This window comes from Siphateles boraxobius, unplaced genomic scaffold (genome assembly GCF_051911475.1).
Source record: "Siphateles boraxobius isolate OS27281-9 unplaced genomic scaffold, OSU_SipBor_1 13, whole genome shotgun sequence".
NCBI classification, from domain to species: Eukaryota; Metazoa; Chordata; class Actinopteri; order Cypriniformes; family Leuciscidae; genus Siphateles; species Siphateles boraxobius.
Window position 1 is genome coordinate 23,737,449 of NW_027508733.1, and position 18,020 is coordinate 23,755,468.

General features: G+C 38.2%; 1 protein-coding gene and 1 long non-coding RNA gene across 3 annotated transcripts in view; both read left to right on the top strand.

The window, feature by feature from the left end:
* Positions 1-18,020, top strand: part of ccdc50a (coiled-coil domain containing 50a) — a 30,052-nt gene that overhangs the window by 5,023 nt on the left and 7,009 nt on the right. For both annotated transcript variants that reach the window (XM_077226690.1, XM_077226691.1), the window contains exons 2-5: positions 10,328-10,390; positions 13,147-13,276; positions 15,270-15,360; positions 15,623-15,722. In XM_077226690.1, the coding sequence (XP_077082805.1) occupies positions 10,328-10,390; positions 13,147-13,276; positions 15,270-15,360; positions 15,623-15,722 (384 nt within the window). The remainder of the gene's footprint in view (positions 1-10,327; positions 10,391-13,146; positions 13,277-15,269; positions 15,361-15,622; positions 15,723-18,020) is intronic.
* On the top strand, positions 2,671-3,052 carry LOC143735610 (uncharacterized). The gene is made up of 2 exons (XR_013203252.1): positions 2,671-2,728; positions 3,003-3,052. It is a non-coding gene; the product is annotated as an uncharacterized LOC143735610 (long non-coding RNA).

Below are 18,020 nucleotides of genomic sequence, written 5' to 3' on the forward strand. Positions count from 1 at the left end.
GATTGCGTTTGAAAAACAATTAAAACTTAATAGTAGACAAATGCTATAAAAAGAGAACGTAATAGGTATGCAGCAAGCTAACAGGCTTGATTTAAAGGACAGGAAAAATTATGCATTAGTGCACAAGCATTCGCTGAAAACCACTGACTACAGTGACTAAAAAACAATCTTTTACTGCTGCTGTTATTAACTGCCTTTATATTTAGTGCTTCACTTTGCAACCTATTTCTGCGGTAGCGCTATTTTAATTCATCAATTATGTTGCGAGCGAACTGATTGCGCAACCTGATGCTCGAGACAAATTAGAGACATCCCAAGTCTCCCTGAAGTTCCGGGAGTCTCCCGCATATTGATAGCGGCTCCCTAATGCCAGCAAATTAGTTAAAATCTCCCGGAATCTAGAGCATGCGAGCAAGACAGAAGAGACTGCTCCAAACCGTGTAGCGCGCGCACTGCAGAGAGGGAGAGAGACCTTACGTGTGTGCCTCATGAAGCGCATGTAAGACAGAGCGCATCATGATTGGCCTGTTTCAACCAATCACCAGTAAACGCTCCCCGTGACGTAAGCAGACCAACTAATCGATAATGACATTTGTTGACAACGATTTTCATAATCGATTATTATCGATTTTACTACACTTAATATCCTAATTATTTTTGGCATAAAAGAAAAATCTATAATTTTGACCCATACAATGTATTGTTGGCTATTGCCACAATGGTGAGACACGTGCGACATGTGACTGGTTTTGTGATCCAGGGTGACATATATCCTGTAACTACCAAATAAACAGAAACAGACACGACTGAATATGTAAGTCTGTCCTCTTTCTTTTTTGAAATAGACCTAACGGTAAACCACTTTATTTTTTGTGTGACTAATGTGCAATTTTGACACATTAATTGATTATGATCGATGTGTCACTTTTTATTGTACACCTATGGTAAAAAATCGATTCTTGGGACGTGATGCGAATGTGCGTGCCGTCTGCCGTTTTCACAGGTTTCCGTTTTTGAGGTTTGCACAGAGATAACGGATACTCGTTTGTACCTTCGGACCTATTTCAGGGAGTGGGTTCTCGAGACACCAGGCACTGTTTTATGCGGATGGGCGGCCGGAGCGCATTACTGTGCGTTCACACCGCCGCCGGCGAGAGCGTCAAAGTGGCCGGAAGTCATTCATTGTCAATGAGAGCCGGCGGCGAGCTCCGGCGAGAGCGGCGCGGCGCGTCTTGAACGGTGAGAGCGGCGAGGAGAGTTGAAGTCAGGTCAACATTAGGGTAATAAGCAATTACGCGGTTCGGCGGCAACCAATCAGAATATAGAAGTGCTCCGTTTGAGAGGAGTCAAGAGAACGCAGTCCTGTAAACTTTGGTTCCGACCACATTAGTTCCCAAGCAAAATTGAGGAGGTTGATCATTTGAATTTGATAAGGCGCGCAACACTAGTATTTATAGGCAATATTTTCGCGCTAGAACGCTTGTTTTTCAGCGGGAATGCACATTATAATAGCACTTAACCATGAACACAAAAGCCACACCACACAAATGGCTTTTAATTTGTTTATTTCATTAGCAAACATGTCACTATAATTCTTATGTTTTTTCCATCGATCAAATTTCTGCAAAAATAACAATCGACATGCTTGTTTGCTTTGTGGCCCCTTTAAATACAGTTGTAAAAAAGACCACGTGTTCGATCTACGTCAGAGCATCAGAGCGTCCACTAATCTTTCCACGGCGTCGCTGGCAGGGCGGCGAGAGCGAATTTTGCCGCTCTCGCCGTGTGAACGTACAGTTAGGGTTTTTCTGTTAGAACGGTGTCGTGTTAGCGGCCCCCAAGTTAAAAATAATGATCTTCGCAAAGTAAGTGAATCAAACAATAACAACTTTAGCTGGACGTTAACTTTATCCTAGAGCTGTGGTAAAGCCTAAACAATCTGTTATGGTAATTTCTATTATCACTGTAAAGCTGCTTTGAAACAATCCATACTGTTAAAAGCGCTATAAATGAAGATGACTTGACTTGGTTTTTAACTATTCAAGTTAACAACACAAATGCCAGCAAACGGTCACTTTTATGTTTGTTTTGCGTTCACGTTGTTTCCTGTGATTTCTTTCTGAGTCGTTTTCTGATAAAACTTCCATTTGTTGGTTAAATGATGGGTTTGTGTGACGTTGTTCCAGAGAAGCGTGTTTTAGTGAAGCGCTGTGGAGCTTCTGGCCCGACAGTGGAAACGCAGTGTGTTTTGGGCTTGGTGCTACAGGCCCGGGGCTTTTAGCCTGGCACGGCCCATTTAAAGCCCTGGCTCGCACTGGCCCGACAGTGGAAACGCGGATATTGTAAGGCTGCGTGATATGACTATAGTCACATTGCAGGATGTGTGATGTCTAGTATAGGGATCGTAGTTGGTCCGTGATCCATACGGGCCAGCTGCTCCCCGGATAGGTACGCATGTGATTCGCGGATTAATTGCATAGATAAACATTATAAAGTGAACATTTAGCATTTGCATGTGCTTGCAAGTCATGTCAGTTTAAGCATCAAGCGCAAGAAGTCTGGAAGAATTTCAAGAAAGTAACCTCATTGTATTTTTGCGGAAGCTTTCGCGTTTAGCTGTATACGTTCAAATTTTGTATCGCATTGGCGTTTCGTACAGCCAATCCGTATATTTTGTGAAACGATGATGTCATCACACCACATGTCAGCATTAGTCACACACCGCTACGTCACACGTAACAGCAACAACAATGGCGGACTATATGCTTGTGATCGTGCTGCAGAAGCTACGGAGCCTATTAGCTTTACTAAAGCAATATCTTCTGCTCCTATGCTATACGGTGAGCAATCTTCGTCTTCACCTTGCTGTCGTGTTGGGTTTGTATAGAGCGCGCAAGGTTATGCGCATGCTCCAAATCTTCTTCTCCTTGTTTAGTGTATATCTCTGTGGCAGAATTACAGCGCCACATACTGGTCTGGCATGTATACCACATCGTTTTAAGTCGGTTTCAGTGGTTTCGTGTGTACACATATATTTCTTGAGACGACGCCGTGTTTACGAAAAAAAAATAGAACGAGGGAAAAAAAAGATAGGATGTTGACCTGGCCTCTTTCTTTTTTGAAATAGACCTAACGGTAAACCACTTTATTTTTTGTGTGACTAATGTGCAATTTTGACACATTAATTGATTATGATCGATGTGTCACTTTTTATTGTACCGTATTTTCCGGACTATAAGTCGCACTTTTTTTCATACCTTGGCTGGTCCTGCGACTTATAGTCAGGTGCGACTTATATATCAAAATTACCAAGATCTACTCGTCACAGGATCGCTGACGGCCCCAGATTATTAAATGCGAGTTTTTGATGTATTTGTGGTATGACGGGAATGCATCATTTGCCGAAATTGGGGGTGACATTACCGTCTACAGCCACGAGAGAGCGCTCTATGCGCTCTATACTACAGCTAGTTTTACTGCTGAAAAAATCTCTCTTCAGTGATGTGGAATAAGATCGCGGGAGCTTGGTGAAATTGCTTTACCGATAACTGTTGGACTCGCTGTCTTGTTATGTTTTTTTTTATTTTATATGATCCTACTCAGCCTCTCAGGTATGTTCTTTATGCTATTGTGTAGCTAACTGTTGATGTGTTACGTTAACAACATACCGGACACATATTCAGCCTGTTGTTCTTTGTGCTATTGTGTGTAGCTGAATAACTTAAATGCCTTCTGTTTAAATGAATTAAAGTCTGTTTAAATAACTTTTTCTTGGTCTTGGATTTTGTTAAATAAATTTCTAAATAAATGCGACTTATAGTCCAGTGCGACTTATATATGTTTTTTTCCTCGTCATGACGCATTTTTGGGCTGATGCGACTTATACTCCGGAGCGACTTATAGTCCGGAAAATACGGTACACCTATGGTAAAAAATCGATTCTTGGGACGTGATGCGGATGTGCGTGCCGTCTGCCGTTTTCACAGGTTTTCGTTTTTGAGGTTTGCGCAGAGATAACGGATACTCGTTTGTACCTTCGGACCTATTTCAGGGAGTGGGTTCTCGAGACACCAGGCACTGTTTTATGCGGATGGGCGGCCGGAGCGCATTACTGTGCGTTCACACCGCCGCCGGCGAGAGCGTCAAAGTGGCCGGAAGTCATTCATTGTCAATGAGAGCCGGCGGCGAGCTCCGGCGAGAGCGGCGCGGCGCGTCTTGAACGGTGAGAGCGGCGAGGAGAGTTGAAGTCAGGTCAACATTAGGGTAATAAGCAATGACACGGTTCGGCGGCAACCGGCGGCAACCAATCAGAATATAGAAGTGCTCCGTTTGAGAGGAGTCCAGAGAACGCAGTCCTGTAAACTTTGGTTCCGACCACATTAGTTCCCAAGCAAAATTGAGGAGGTTGATCATTTGAATTTGATAAGGCGCGCAACACTAGTATTTATAGGCAATATTTTCGCGCTAGAACGCTTGTTTTTCAGCGGGAATGCACATTATAATAGCACTTAACCATGAACACAAAAGCCACACCACACAAATGGCTTTTAATTTGTTTATTTCATTAGCAAACATGTCACTATAATTGTTAAGTTTTTTCCATCGATCAAATTTCTGCAAAAATAACAATCGACATGCTTGTTTGCTTTGTGGCCCCTTTAAATACAGTTGTAAAAAAGACCACGTGTTCGATCTACGTCAGAGCATCAGAGCGTCTATGGAGCTAATAATATGACAAAATGATTTGAATTTGAATTGTGTAAATTTGAATTATTTGCAAGTGTAATCTAACAAAATTGAATTTTAGGTGGTAGTTTAAATAGTTCTGAATTTGATTTTTTTAAACGAATATTGAAGATTTGAAATTTAACAAATTTAAATGTTTTTATGGCTGAATTTTATATACATGTATTTTCAAACAGCTAGTTTTTTTGTTCTGAATTCTTATACTGCAAATATTCAGTTTAAAAAAATTCAGATTCAAGTTTTCAAGATGAAGATATTCGGAACTTCAAATTCAGTTTTCTAAAATTCAATCTCAAAAATTCAAACTCAAAAATTCAGATCTTACAGAAAGTAGGTCACAGGTCATCCACAGGGAAGAGTAGATGATCTCAGAAAAATCGAACAGAGCATTTTGGCCAATATATTCGCCTGCCTCTCGTCCTTACACAAGGTGTTTTTGAACAAAATCGTATCCCCAGTCAGTGGAAGCCAGAACGCAACGCCCAATATGTCAATATTCACCATTTAATGAACGCGTTTCAACTGGCTTACAGCTACTAGATACTCCGACTGATGCATGATCAAATAGACATGCATTCCGCGTCATCTTGTCTTATTCGCTCTTTTTGCCCGTGATGGAGCGCGTCTCGTGCCTCTTACTAAGCGTCACCAGCCACAAGATCTCTCACTGTTTTCATCTACCAGACACTCGTATTGATACACGAAAACACATCTTATCTAATATTTTATTTGCTCTTTTTGCCTGTGACGGAACGCGTCTCATGGCTCGTCGCGTCAGCCACTAGCGTCGCACCTGACACAAGATCTCTCACTGTTTTCATTTACCAGACACTCGGATTGATACACGAAAACACACAAACAGTGCAATCCTGCTCTTATTTACCTTTATGTCATCTTATCTAATATTTTATTCGCTCTTTTTGCCCGTGATGGAGCGCGTCTCGTGGCTCTTACTAAGCGTCACCAGCCACAAGATCTCTCACTGTTTTCTTCTACCAGACACTCGGATTGATACACAAAAACACACAAACAGTGCAATCCTGCTCTTTTACCCTTTTGTCATCGTATCTTATTATTTTATTCGCTCTTTTTGCCCTTGATAGAGCGCGTCGCGTGACTCTTACTAAGCGTCACACCAGCCACAATCTCTCACTGTTTTCATATACCAGACACTCGGATTGATACATGAGACCACACAAACAGTGCAATCCTGCTCTTATTTACCTATTTGACATCTTATCTTATTTTTTATTAGCTCCTTTGTCCCGTAATATGGAGCGCGTCTCGTGGCGCGCCAGCCACAAGATCTCTCACGTTACAGCGCCTGATACTCTGATTGACATATTCTGAAGGAGAATGTTTTTGACCACTCCATTAAGTTTTGTTTTGTATAAAGCATTTCCTTGAAGTGAATTTCGTTTTGTATAAATTGTATCTTAATTTTAATCAATGTTTGATCAACCAATTTCCTGGATTTAATAAATATAGCAGACATAGGCCTATAACAATAAAATCATGACATTTTTGCATTGCACGTTCCTCACATGCATGAGAAATATATCTAGAAAGGTAGAAATGTCTAGCCTAGTTTTAAACGAAACAATTCAAAACGAAAATAAATAGGTTACTCTCAGATTATGTAATCCGTATGAAATGAGCATTTCTAATCTCGGCGCGTTCACTACTGCAAAGATGGCGAGTCCAACTTCATCTTTGTAGCCAACACTGCCACAGAAAACACTTTATGGATGGGTGGAGGTGGAGGTGGTGGTTGTGTCACCCCGTGCCACCCACACGCTCCCTAAAGGAACCTATCTTCTTATTAATTACTCGATAGCTGAAGCTAAGAAAATGTTGAGTTACATCAGGTAGCCTAAATTGGTTGCAGAAAATTTTCATTATTTGAAATCAGCTACCCCCACTCGAGAGTGAATACATGTAGCCTAACTACTTAAAAGGGTACTTAAACAATATTTCATAAACCACAATGTGATTTTTAAATATTCAGTTTACTCACTTGACTTTGGCATGTTCTGTGACAGACAGTTTGTTCTCCTGCACCATTCCTGGATGACAGGCTGTAAAACAGTGAGAGATCTTGTGGCAGACGCTAGTGGCTAACGGGACGAGCCACGAGACGCGCTCCATCACGGGCAAAAAGAGCATATAACATATTAGATATGATGACAAAAGGGTAAATAAGAGCAGGATTGCACTGTCTGTGTGTTTTTGTGTATCAATCCGAGTGTCCGGTATATGAAAACAGTGAGAGATTGTGGCTGGTGTGACGCTTAGTAAGAGTCACGAGACGCGCTCTATCAAGGGCAAAAAGAGCGAATAAAATATTAGATAAGATGACATAAAGGTAAATAAGAGCAGGATTGCACTGTTTGTGTGTTTTCGTGTATCAATCCGAGTGTCTGGTAAATGAAAACAGTGAGAGATCTTGTGTCAGGTGCGACGCTAGTGGCTGACGCGACGAGCCATGAGACGCGTTCCGTCACGGGCAAAAAGAGCAAATAAAATATTAGATAAGATGTGTTTTCGTGTATCAATCCGAGTGTCTGGTAGATGAAAACAGTGAGAGATCTTGTGGCTGGTGACGCTTAGTAAGAGGCACGAGACGCGCTCCATCACGGGCAAAAAGAGCGAATAAGACAAGATGACGCGGAATGCATGTCTATTTGATCATGCATCAGTCGGAGTATCTAGTAGCTGTAAGCCAGTTGAAACGCGTTCATTAAATGGTGAATATTGACATATTGGGCGTTGCCTTCTGGCTTCCACTGACTGGGGATACGATTTTGTTCAAAAACACCTTGTGTAAGGACGAGAGGCAGGCGAATATATTGGCCAAAATGCTCTGTTCGATTTTTCTGAGATCATCTACTCTTCCCTGTGGATGACCTGTGACCTACTTTCTGTAAGATCTGAATTTTTGAGTTTGAATTTTTGAGATTGAATTTTAGAAAACTGAATTTGAAGTTCCGAATTTCTTCATCTTGAAAACTTGAATCTGAATTTTTTTAAACTGAATATTTGCAGTATAAGAATTCAGAACAAAAAAACTAGCTGTTTGAAAATACATGTCTATAAAATTCAGCCATAAAAACGTTTAAATTTGTTAAATTTCAAATCTTCAATATTAGTTTAAAAAAAATCAAATTCAGAACCATTTAAACTACCACCTAAAATTCAATTTTGTTAGATTACACTTGCAAATAATTCAAATTTACACAATTCAAATTCAAATCATTTTGTCATATTATTAGCTCCATAAGCGTCCACGAATCTTTCCACGGCGTCGCTGGCAGGGCGGCGAGAGCGAGTTTTGCGAATTCGTGTTGGGTTTGTATAGAGCGCGCAAGGTTATGCGCATGCTCCAAATCTTCTTCTCCTTGTTTAGTGTATATCTCTGTGGCAGAATTACAGCGCCACATACTGGTCTGGCATGTATACCACATCGTTTTAAGTCGGTTTCAGGGGTTTCGTGTGTACACATATATTTCTTGAGACGACGCCGTGTTTACGAAAAAAAAATAGAACGAGGGAAAAAAAAGATAGGATAGGGAAAGCTCTGGTTTCGTGTGGATGTGGCCTAAATGTGAAAAAAGCCTCATCAGATCATATTAAGCAATCATGTCTCTTCAGCGTAATTGGACTAAACCTCTTGATTCATATGGTTTCGTTTTACGACCAATTTATGAACTTTTCGAAGCGTCAAAGTGGTAGTTGTGTGGACTGCCATTGGAGGGACAGAAATCTCTCAGATTTCATTTAAAAAATCTTAATTTGTGTTTCAAAGATAAATGGCCTTATGGGTTTGGAATGATATGAGGGTGAGTAAATGATGACTAGACTTGTCCAAAAGTACCTACTTCGGTTCTGAAATTTAAAAAAATGTGACTCTTTGAGCGCCGTTGAACAGAATCACTTCACTTCGCTCATCGGATATGTCTGTGATTAGCTACAATGCTCAACGCTTTAAAAACATGTTGTAAATATACATCTATGACGCTCTTCAGCGAGCGCTTACACCGATACAGACGGAAGCATTTGAAAGCAGGCGTCTATCAGTGGACCGGTCCGACTTGGTACCGAAATCTGTACTTTTAACTAATGGTGAACATGAAGCCCATAGTAGATGCACAGTCAGAACCAAGACACTTGTTGGCACTAGAATTTTCTCGGTTCCTTCTGACAAATGTTACTCAGCCGTTATATAGGGCATTAAGATGTCATAAAAGTGCTTCAACAGGATAGTGTGAATTTTTTTTACATTTTGGTATCGGTTCCTCATTTAGAGCTATGAATATCCTATAGTCTCAGTTCTGCAGCTCTTTTTGTCCAGGGCGCCACTGAAGTTGTTAATCAGCAGCAGATGGACGACGTCTTTAATCACAAATCTGCTGCAATGGATTAATCTTATCCTCTAGTCTTTACATGTCTCGCCCAAGCTAAGCGTACAAACACAGACTGATGTGGAAATTACTAGGAAAAATAGTATTGTGCAAATTTTTTTTTCACATCAATATTAAACCTGTTGCTAAATTCACTCACAACTGAAGCACACAGTCTGATTATGGTGTGAAACTGTGTGTGTGTGTGTGCGTGTGCGTGTGTGTTTGGTTATATTAATTATGCTCAATTCTCATAAACAATGCAGTTTTTCTTGCAGACTGAAATGCAAAAGTTGCTTTTATCTGATTCGGGTTATCGGAGCGTGTATCAGAGCCTTGAGGGAGTTTTTTTGTTTTGTTTTCAGTCTCAAATTAAGTACACGATTTTATTGCTTCTCCACCTGTGTTATGAAACGTGTCTCAGTAGCCGGGAGGCTGCCAGGTGCAGAATCAGGCCTGGATAAGACATAAAAAAGGCAGATAAGAGCATGTCAAAGGGCGGATGTGGAAGACATGGTTTCAGTTTTGCAAGATATTAATAACTGAGGTGATAATGGTGTGTTGTCCTGCAGTTTTAGACCAACACAGACCCCTCCAATAATAAAATAATATATTGGACTATATATAATTCTATAGTTGTTATTGTAATGTAGAAGAGTCATATTTTTATTTCTGCTAAGAATATAGCCTTTAAAATGGCATTAAAAATAAATGTATTTGAAATACACACTACCATTTAAATGTTTGAGGTCTGTAAGCCGATGGTTGGCCGTCGGTGAGTGTCTGTCGGTAGTTTCTGCGGTGCCTTTCATATGCCGGCTCTAGTCGGGCCCCCATCTATGACAGGTCGACTAATTCAGCTTTTTTAATTGAAGTTGTGGCCGTCTGTGAGACAGGGACTCTTATTGTTAGTTAGTTAGTTAGTTACTTCACGAAAATAAGAATAAGAATATATAACAAATCGATATAACAAATCGTCATATGACATTTTTGCCATATCGCCCACCCCTACTTTGTTGTACATTCAGAGAAATGCCATAACAATGTGTGAAACTGTGTATACCTAATGGTATCCTGAGGTTTGCATTGTGGACGTCCTGCATGGGCTGAAGCTGTGACGTGACGTAATTCTTTGTTAACAGTAAATAATCCGATTTATGTCTCTTTTTGTCCGTCTGCAGTGTGCCGGGACTTTGCCGTGCTGGAAGACCACTGTCTGGCCCACAACCTTCAGGAACAGGAAAGTAAGTCCTTTCATAACCTGTACTTTTTTAACATGAATGTTATTGCATGGAATCTTATGACCTGTAATCCTGAAGCTGTTTGTTGACACTAAATTAGTCATTCTAAGCCTTTATGGTTTTTCCCGTCCTTTTGAGAGCTAGTGCAACATTAACTGCAGTGGAACGAAAAGTGCAAACCCTTTTGCTGCAATGTGAGGTTTTACACCTTCCCCACAGATCACATCTATGTATATTATTAGCACTCGTACATGAGAATCTCACTGAGCTCTTGGGGACACAATGAAGGACCTAGACAAAATGTGGATGGCTGTTAGACAAAGCATCTGATTCGACATCCTCCAGCTGTGCTTCACAGTCCTCGTGTTTTTGTGAAAGGCTGTAACATTGCAAGGATACTCAACTCAAAAGGAAGTTCCACTTCCAGGAAGAGGCGGTATCTGTGTCATACCAAAAAAATCTTAGAAAGTTTGTTGCCGCAAAAACAAAAAAATGCTATCGCAGATTCTTGCAACTGTATGGTTTTGGAAAGATCTGAAAACTCCCTCTTTTAGATCTGAAATGTGGGCAGATGTTAGAAACGCAAGCTCTCTCTTGGGGAATTCAGTTATTAAAAAAGTGTCCCAGCAAATACATTTTTCTGTGTGATCACAAAAACTGTGATCTGCTATATATCAATACAATAAATGACCCCATTAGAGGTCCTTAAAAAACTGACAATGCAATGACTTTATTTTAATATTTTCAGGTTTCATTTTAAGTTTTAGTAATTTTAGTATTTCAATCTATTTTTTTTATCTTCCACTTGTTGCTAAAGCAAACAAAAATTAGTTGGTTTAGGCTAATATTTTCATATAATATTTATTTTATTGCAGCTTTATTTTAAATTATTTGATTTCAATTAGTTGCCAAGGCAAGATTTCGAATTAAGTCTAAAATACCTAATATTTATATTATTTTAAAGGTAACACTACAATAAGGTTCATTAGTTAACTACATTAGTTTACATTAACTGATAATAAACTGCACTTACACAGCATCTGTTAATCTTTGATAATGTTAAATTCAACATTTACTTTATTTAAATCGTGTTTACATAGGTATGCACTGAACTAACATGAACAAACAATGAACATCTGTATTTGTATTAACTAACGTTCACAAAGATGAACAAAAACAGTAACTAATGTATTGCTCATGGTTAGTCCATGTCAGTAAATACATTCATGTTTAATAAATTAACCGTATTGTAAAGTGTTACCATTTTAATGAATGATTTTAATACTTTGTTACCAATAACAACACTATAGTAGAGTGTTAAAATCATTAAATCAACACTGACGACCTTTCATCAGCTTGCGTGTCGCACATCAACTTTGTTTAGTCGCACTGTCAGATGGTGCTAAACCGTCCCAGCTGAAAGATATCAGTGAATGAAAGCCAGAGAAGGACTCGTAATGTAATGTTCAAATAGCTCCTCGGAAAAAAATGTTGAGCTATATCTATCACATAAATATTTCAATTTATGGATTTTTTCTTTCTTTCTGTTACACGTTCTCAAATATAACGTGCTCACAGTCACAGGATCAATAAAAAGTGTTCAGACTTTGGGAAGATGATGCACTGTGTCGGCTAGAAGTGCGTCAATGTCTAAGATTTACTGCCGTGTCGATGCAGCACATTGACTGGTTTGATGTCACCCCTCAAATTGGCATTTCAGAGCATGTGCTCTCAGTTAAGATATATAAAATGCAATGACATATTATTATATATCATGTAACATGGTCACTAAAAGTTTTGTCTTTTTAATTTTCAGTCCACACAGTCATATATTTTATAAACTTTGGAAAAAAATTGTGCAAAACCCCCCCTGTAATTTATTATTATTTTATTATTATTATTTGCATTAGTTGTTAATTATTGTTATAATTATTCATTATTGTTATTGCTATCATTTTTTTAAATGATCATTGTTATGACTAAACACAGAATATTAAGTCAACAGTAATTTAGTTATTTGACTTGAGTGAAAATGCTTTTGTTTTAATTATTAATATAAAAAATATACAATTTTGACTTAATATTCTGTGTTTAGTCATAATAATAAAATAATAATGATTTTATTAAATTACTAAATAATTTAAATTAAATTAATATAACTCCAATAAAGATGTGTTATTTTATAATTGTATTGCATTTAATTATTATTATTATTATTAAATAAACAATTTTAAAATTCAAATCTAATTCAGTGATTTAATATTCAGTGATATTTTTTTATTTTATTTTGTTCAATAAATACTTTTTCTTACAAATTTATGCAAATATTAGTCTTGCATGAAAATGCTTTTTCTCGACCAATCATGTGCTTCAGATTTAAGGTGGGCAGTTGTGGCCTAATGGTTAGAGGGTCAGACTTTCTAGTACCAGCAGGAAATGACTGAGGTGCACTCGAGCAAGGCACCTAACCCCCAATCGCTCCCCGGGCGCCACAGCATAATGGCTGCCCACTGCTCTGTGGTTTGCAGTGTGTGTGGGTTCACTACTCCGAATGTGTGTGTGTGCTCTTACTTGGAAGGAATAAATGCAGAAGACCAATTCTGCATATGGGTTACCATACTTGGTCTTCACATCTCACACACACAAAAAATCTTAAACTTTTGTCATGTATTTGCATTAGACATGGTGTGAAGCGAGTCTTCCCTAATATCTGTTACATCTAAATGATCTAAAAGGTTTCTCCTCTTTTACTGTTCCAGTCGAGAGCCACCTGGCCTCTAACGTCCACAAGAGCCGTCTGGTGCAGCAGGATCTGCAGGTGGCCAAGCGTCTGCAGGAGGAAGAGGACCTGCGGGCCAAAGTCGAGAGCAAGAGACAACATCGCCGCCTGTGAGTGACCTGAAGCTTACACACTTTGAAAACACCATACTTACTTAATTCTCTTCGTCCCGTGTGAGACATAAAGCTACATGAGACCTGAAAGATGCTGATCATGTAGAGCTGTAGACTGTAGAGACTGTACTGTGTCTGTTTGTGAAAGAATGTGGGCAGGAAGGTCGTTCTTTTCTCAGACCTCCCCAAACTCCCGGCAGCAGACGTCTCATGTCAGACTGTTTTTGCCGTCTGTTAAGATAAGTAGGTGTACTGTAAGTAGGAGTGGATGACATCATGGACATAAGCCTGAGTGTGTACTCGTGCTATCAGTCCTTGATAACTCGCGTTGTTTAAAGTTGTGTCTCCTCCGCATTACACACATAATGTGTGGAGTTTAGTTTGTCTCCTGCTGCGCTTTGAGCTTGTGTCTGCACACGAAGGCCTTCTCGTCTCGTAGTACGCTGTCACAGTAAAATGTTTTGACTTGTGCTCATGCCACATGCGGATAAAGTGTTCCTTCCTGCTTGGCCATGTCTCAAGGCCTCTGAGCTGATGGTATCATCAGAGTTTTAGCATGGCAGAGCGAGAGAGAGAGAGAGAGAGAGAGAGAGAGAGAGAGAGAGAGAGAGAGAGAGAGATAGCGAGATAGCGATGAGCCTGAGGGGAGACTCGTTCCACGGCTCAGGCATTGCAGTAGAAGATATTGTTACGAATTGTAGTCGTCCATCAGGTTGTTACAAATATACACTATCTTCGAAAGATTTTAGTTTTTAAGAAATTAATACTTTTGTTCAGCAAAGAGACATCAAATTGATCAACAGTGACAGTAAAAACATTTATGATGTTATTTCAAATAAATGCTGTTCTTTTGAACTTTCTATTCATCAGAAATGCTGGAAAAAAAACGATCACGGTTTCCACAAAAACATTTAACAGCACAGTCAGCGATTACTATTTATAGTAATTAGAAATGTTTGTTGAGCATCGAATCAGCATATTAGAATGATTTCTCAGGATCATGTGACATTGAAGACTGGAGTAATGATGCTGAAAATTCAGATTTGATCACCGGAATAAATTACATTTTATAATATATTCAAATAGAAAACTGTTTATTTAAATAATAATAATATTTCACAGTATTACTGTTTTATTGTATTTTTAATCCAATAAATGCAGCCTTGGTGATCATAAGAAACTTCTTTTAAAACCAGTGTTAGGCTTGATGGTGTTCTTCAGTTCTACAGTCCTAAATGTGGCTTTGAGTCAAACTAATTACATTAACTAGGTTGTAATGGGTTTGCTTTACTAATTACTCTATGAATGGAACTTAAAAAAATATATATATATATTTCTGGTAATTGAAATGAAGCTGAAATAAAATATTAATATTAGATGAAAAGCTTCAACTTCAGATAGTATATTTTCATTCAAGTTTAAGTGCTTAAATTGCCAAAACAAAAAATTATAATTAGATGTATTAAAAAAAAAAGCATAAACATGACAAAAGCACAAACAAAATTGCTAAAATGAAATTCAACATATATAAATACTATAATAGTTTCTAAATAATACTAAAATAATACTGGTTTTATTGTATGATTGCAAGTTTATTGTGAACATCAGAAAAAAAGATCCGCACACGAAAATAGGCCAAAAAGCTCACAGGATTTTATTGTCCAGAGGCCACAAATAAAGTGCAAAAAAGTGTATAAAGTGCGCAAAACGTTTTCAAGTTCAACCCTTCATCAGTGAAGTTTATTGTGAATGAATGACTCCTTAATCATTAACACATTTTTTTTAATGTCAGTTAATCAGAAAAAATGTATTACGATGACAGCTCTAGATAATAGTAAAATGTTTCTTTGTAACCCATTGCACTTAATGCTGGAGACTGGACTTTCAAGAACAGTTTCTTCTCAGACACATGCATTGAAAGCCATTGTGGCTGATTTGAGAGGCTCTCAGTGTGAAAACTCAAGTGTTTACTTTCCCTCTGTCCTGTCAGGGAACGCATCGACAATGAAATGGCTCAGGAGATTCAAGAACAACTAGTCCGGCAGGCTGAACAACAGAGGCAGCAGGAAGAGAAAGATGAGGTGAGAGCAAGCCGCCTTCCAGACATTCACAACATTCACACACTCGGGTTGTGTTGGTCATCGGTACGGCATTGATTTAGCCACGCCCACAGCAGTCACGTTACTTCATCGTGATTGTGTTTGTAACACTTCAGAACTCGCATTCTCTCCGTGTTATTCATCAGTAAGGACTAGACGTAACCACACCCACGTCTGTTACATCATTGCTATTCTTGTTTCGCTCCACTCATTCTTTTGAATTTGTTTATATGCCTTCAACTAGGCCATCGCCCGGAAGCTGCAGGAGCGAGAGATGAAAGAGGAGAGAAAACGGCAAAAGCAGTTGGAAGAAAACTTTGAAGAGGAGTACTACGAAGACAAAGGTGTGTAGAGCGCCCCCTGGTGTAAGGTTTGCAGTCTAGCAAGGATGAGGTTCGGAGAACAGAAAATGTGTTTAGATCTGTAAACACATTTGACTGCTGGAAAATCTGCAGTTGCAGGGTTTTCGCTGAATTAACTCCTCCGCAAAAGTGAACTAACAACAAGAAATAAACTGAAATAAAAATAAATTAAAACCATTCATATAAAAATTAAGAGCACATAACAAAATCTATATATATATATATATATATATATATATATATATATATATATATATATATGAATAATACGAAAATAACACTGGTTCTGAATCATGTTACTGAATTACTAACTGAAATAAAGTTTTAAGTACTAAAATTATTAAAAGTAAACTGAAAAAATAAATAAAGCTAAATAGACACATTTTTAAAAAGTCCAAGAAACATGACAGAAAAAACACAATCACAAAAAATTTTTACTAAAATGAAAACTTAAAATTATAAAAATAAATCTAATTGAAAATGTTAATAGAATTATAATTGTACATAGATAAATAAATTAAGACGCACACACACATATATGTGTATATATATTATCAGGGCTCGACATTAAGCCTTGTCATGTGCTTGTTCTTCGGACAAGTAAATCGGTCATTCAGTAAAAAAGTGGCTTGTGTGGAAAAAATAGGATTTTTTTGTTGTAAATATCATTTTTCTGAAGAAATATTCTCCCACAATATTGCAGCTTTGACATATTTAAATCTGCTTATTTGTGATATTTACCCTGAGGGCAAATTTTTTAACTTCATAAAGAGTTTTTTTCCCCCTAATCTCATTAAAATGTAAGATTCATCTCCCATTTTAAATTTTCAATAAATTCAATGTATTCAATTACACTAAAATATAATAACTTCCTTGAATAATATTATAAGAGACTGTTAAATATTTTTTGAAAATACAAATTTGAAATGTTGGGGGGAAAATTATACTTTTAAACATGAAACTAAACCACCAATAGGTGGCGGCAAGTGACTGTTTTAATGATTGAGTCATTCATTCAAACGATTTGTTCAAACAACTGATTCGTTCAAGATTAAGGCAGTTGTTAATGAATGGGTCATTGAATCTTTGACTCAACCGATTCGTTCAAAACGCTGAATCATGGCTTAGTGTTGCAGTGAGATGCGCTATGATTTTGCTGTTATCTTTGTTTGGAACTATTTTCGCTGCTGAAACGGAACAAAAACAGTCAATATTTTGTATCCGAAATGTAAGTGACTAAATATTAACTACTTGTTTATTGAACTGTTGTATGATATCAGTGTCACATTTTCAATCGTGATGGTATTCAGAAAGTGTGCTGCTTAACTGTATCATGTGTTGTAAATATAAAAACTCCAAGTTTTGAATGTTTACTGCAGTATGTTAACTGAGTTTCTTTGGGTGTGCTGCGCTCATTTGTTTTCATTTGTTCTCGAGAGGCAGCTCGAGCCTCAGCGCAACCTTACCGTCAGTACATTATAGCCAACAGCCTATCATTATCCACTATCGATCGCCACTTATACTAAATTTAATATAAAAAAAGAGTCATTCTCACGTTTTGGTGATTACCTAGTTATATATTTTTTATTTATTGACGTTTTAATCAGGCTACTTGTCCGGTTGGGCAAGGAAAATTCTCTTTCACTTGCCCCTTCAAAAAATCCAGGTGTCGCGGAAAAGCGTCAATGTCGAGCCCTGTATATATATTACAAAATAAAATAGATTGAATGGTTATTAAAATAAATAATTGCTTAATAATGTTTTTTTATACGCAAATTGACATGGATTGCGCCTTCCTGTTTCAATTGGTTCGGAGGTACTTATGCTCTAGGAAGCAATTACAGTAATGAACACATTTCATGCATTTCAAGCCCCAAGCACTCCAGATACTTTCATCTGCTTGTTGAGAAGTTAAACAAAATGTCAAATAGCTTGACCGCATGTTAGTGTTCAACTTATTTTGTTTAGTACACATAAGGGATCTGTGGGAAGTTTTCCTGCCTCCGATCTAAAACGGCACCGGCAGACCATGTTTATTCGTAATGGGCAACCATTTAGTGACTAATGCTACAAAACTGGACATGCAAGTTATTCATGTCAACACTGCATCTGTTAACTCAACCCGCCCCGCATGGCTGCCCTTGCGTGCCAGTGTTTGTATTCAAACTGTTTGCTTTCACGTGTTATGTAACCAGTCTCTCATGCAATCATTTGGATTTGTTTAGGGCCTCTTGCTGGTCAGCCAGTATTGTACCCGTAGGGTCTGTTTGCCTCGTTAAA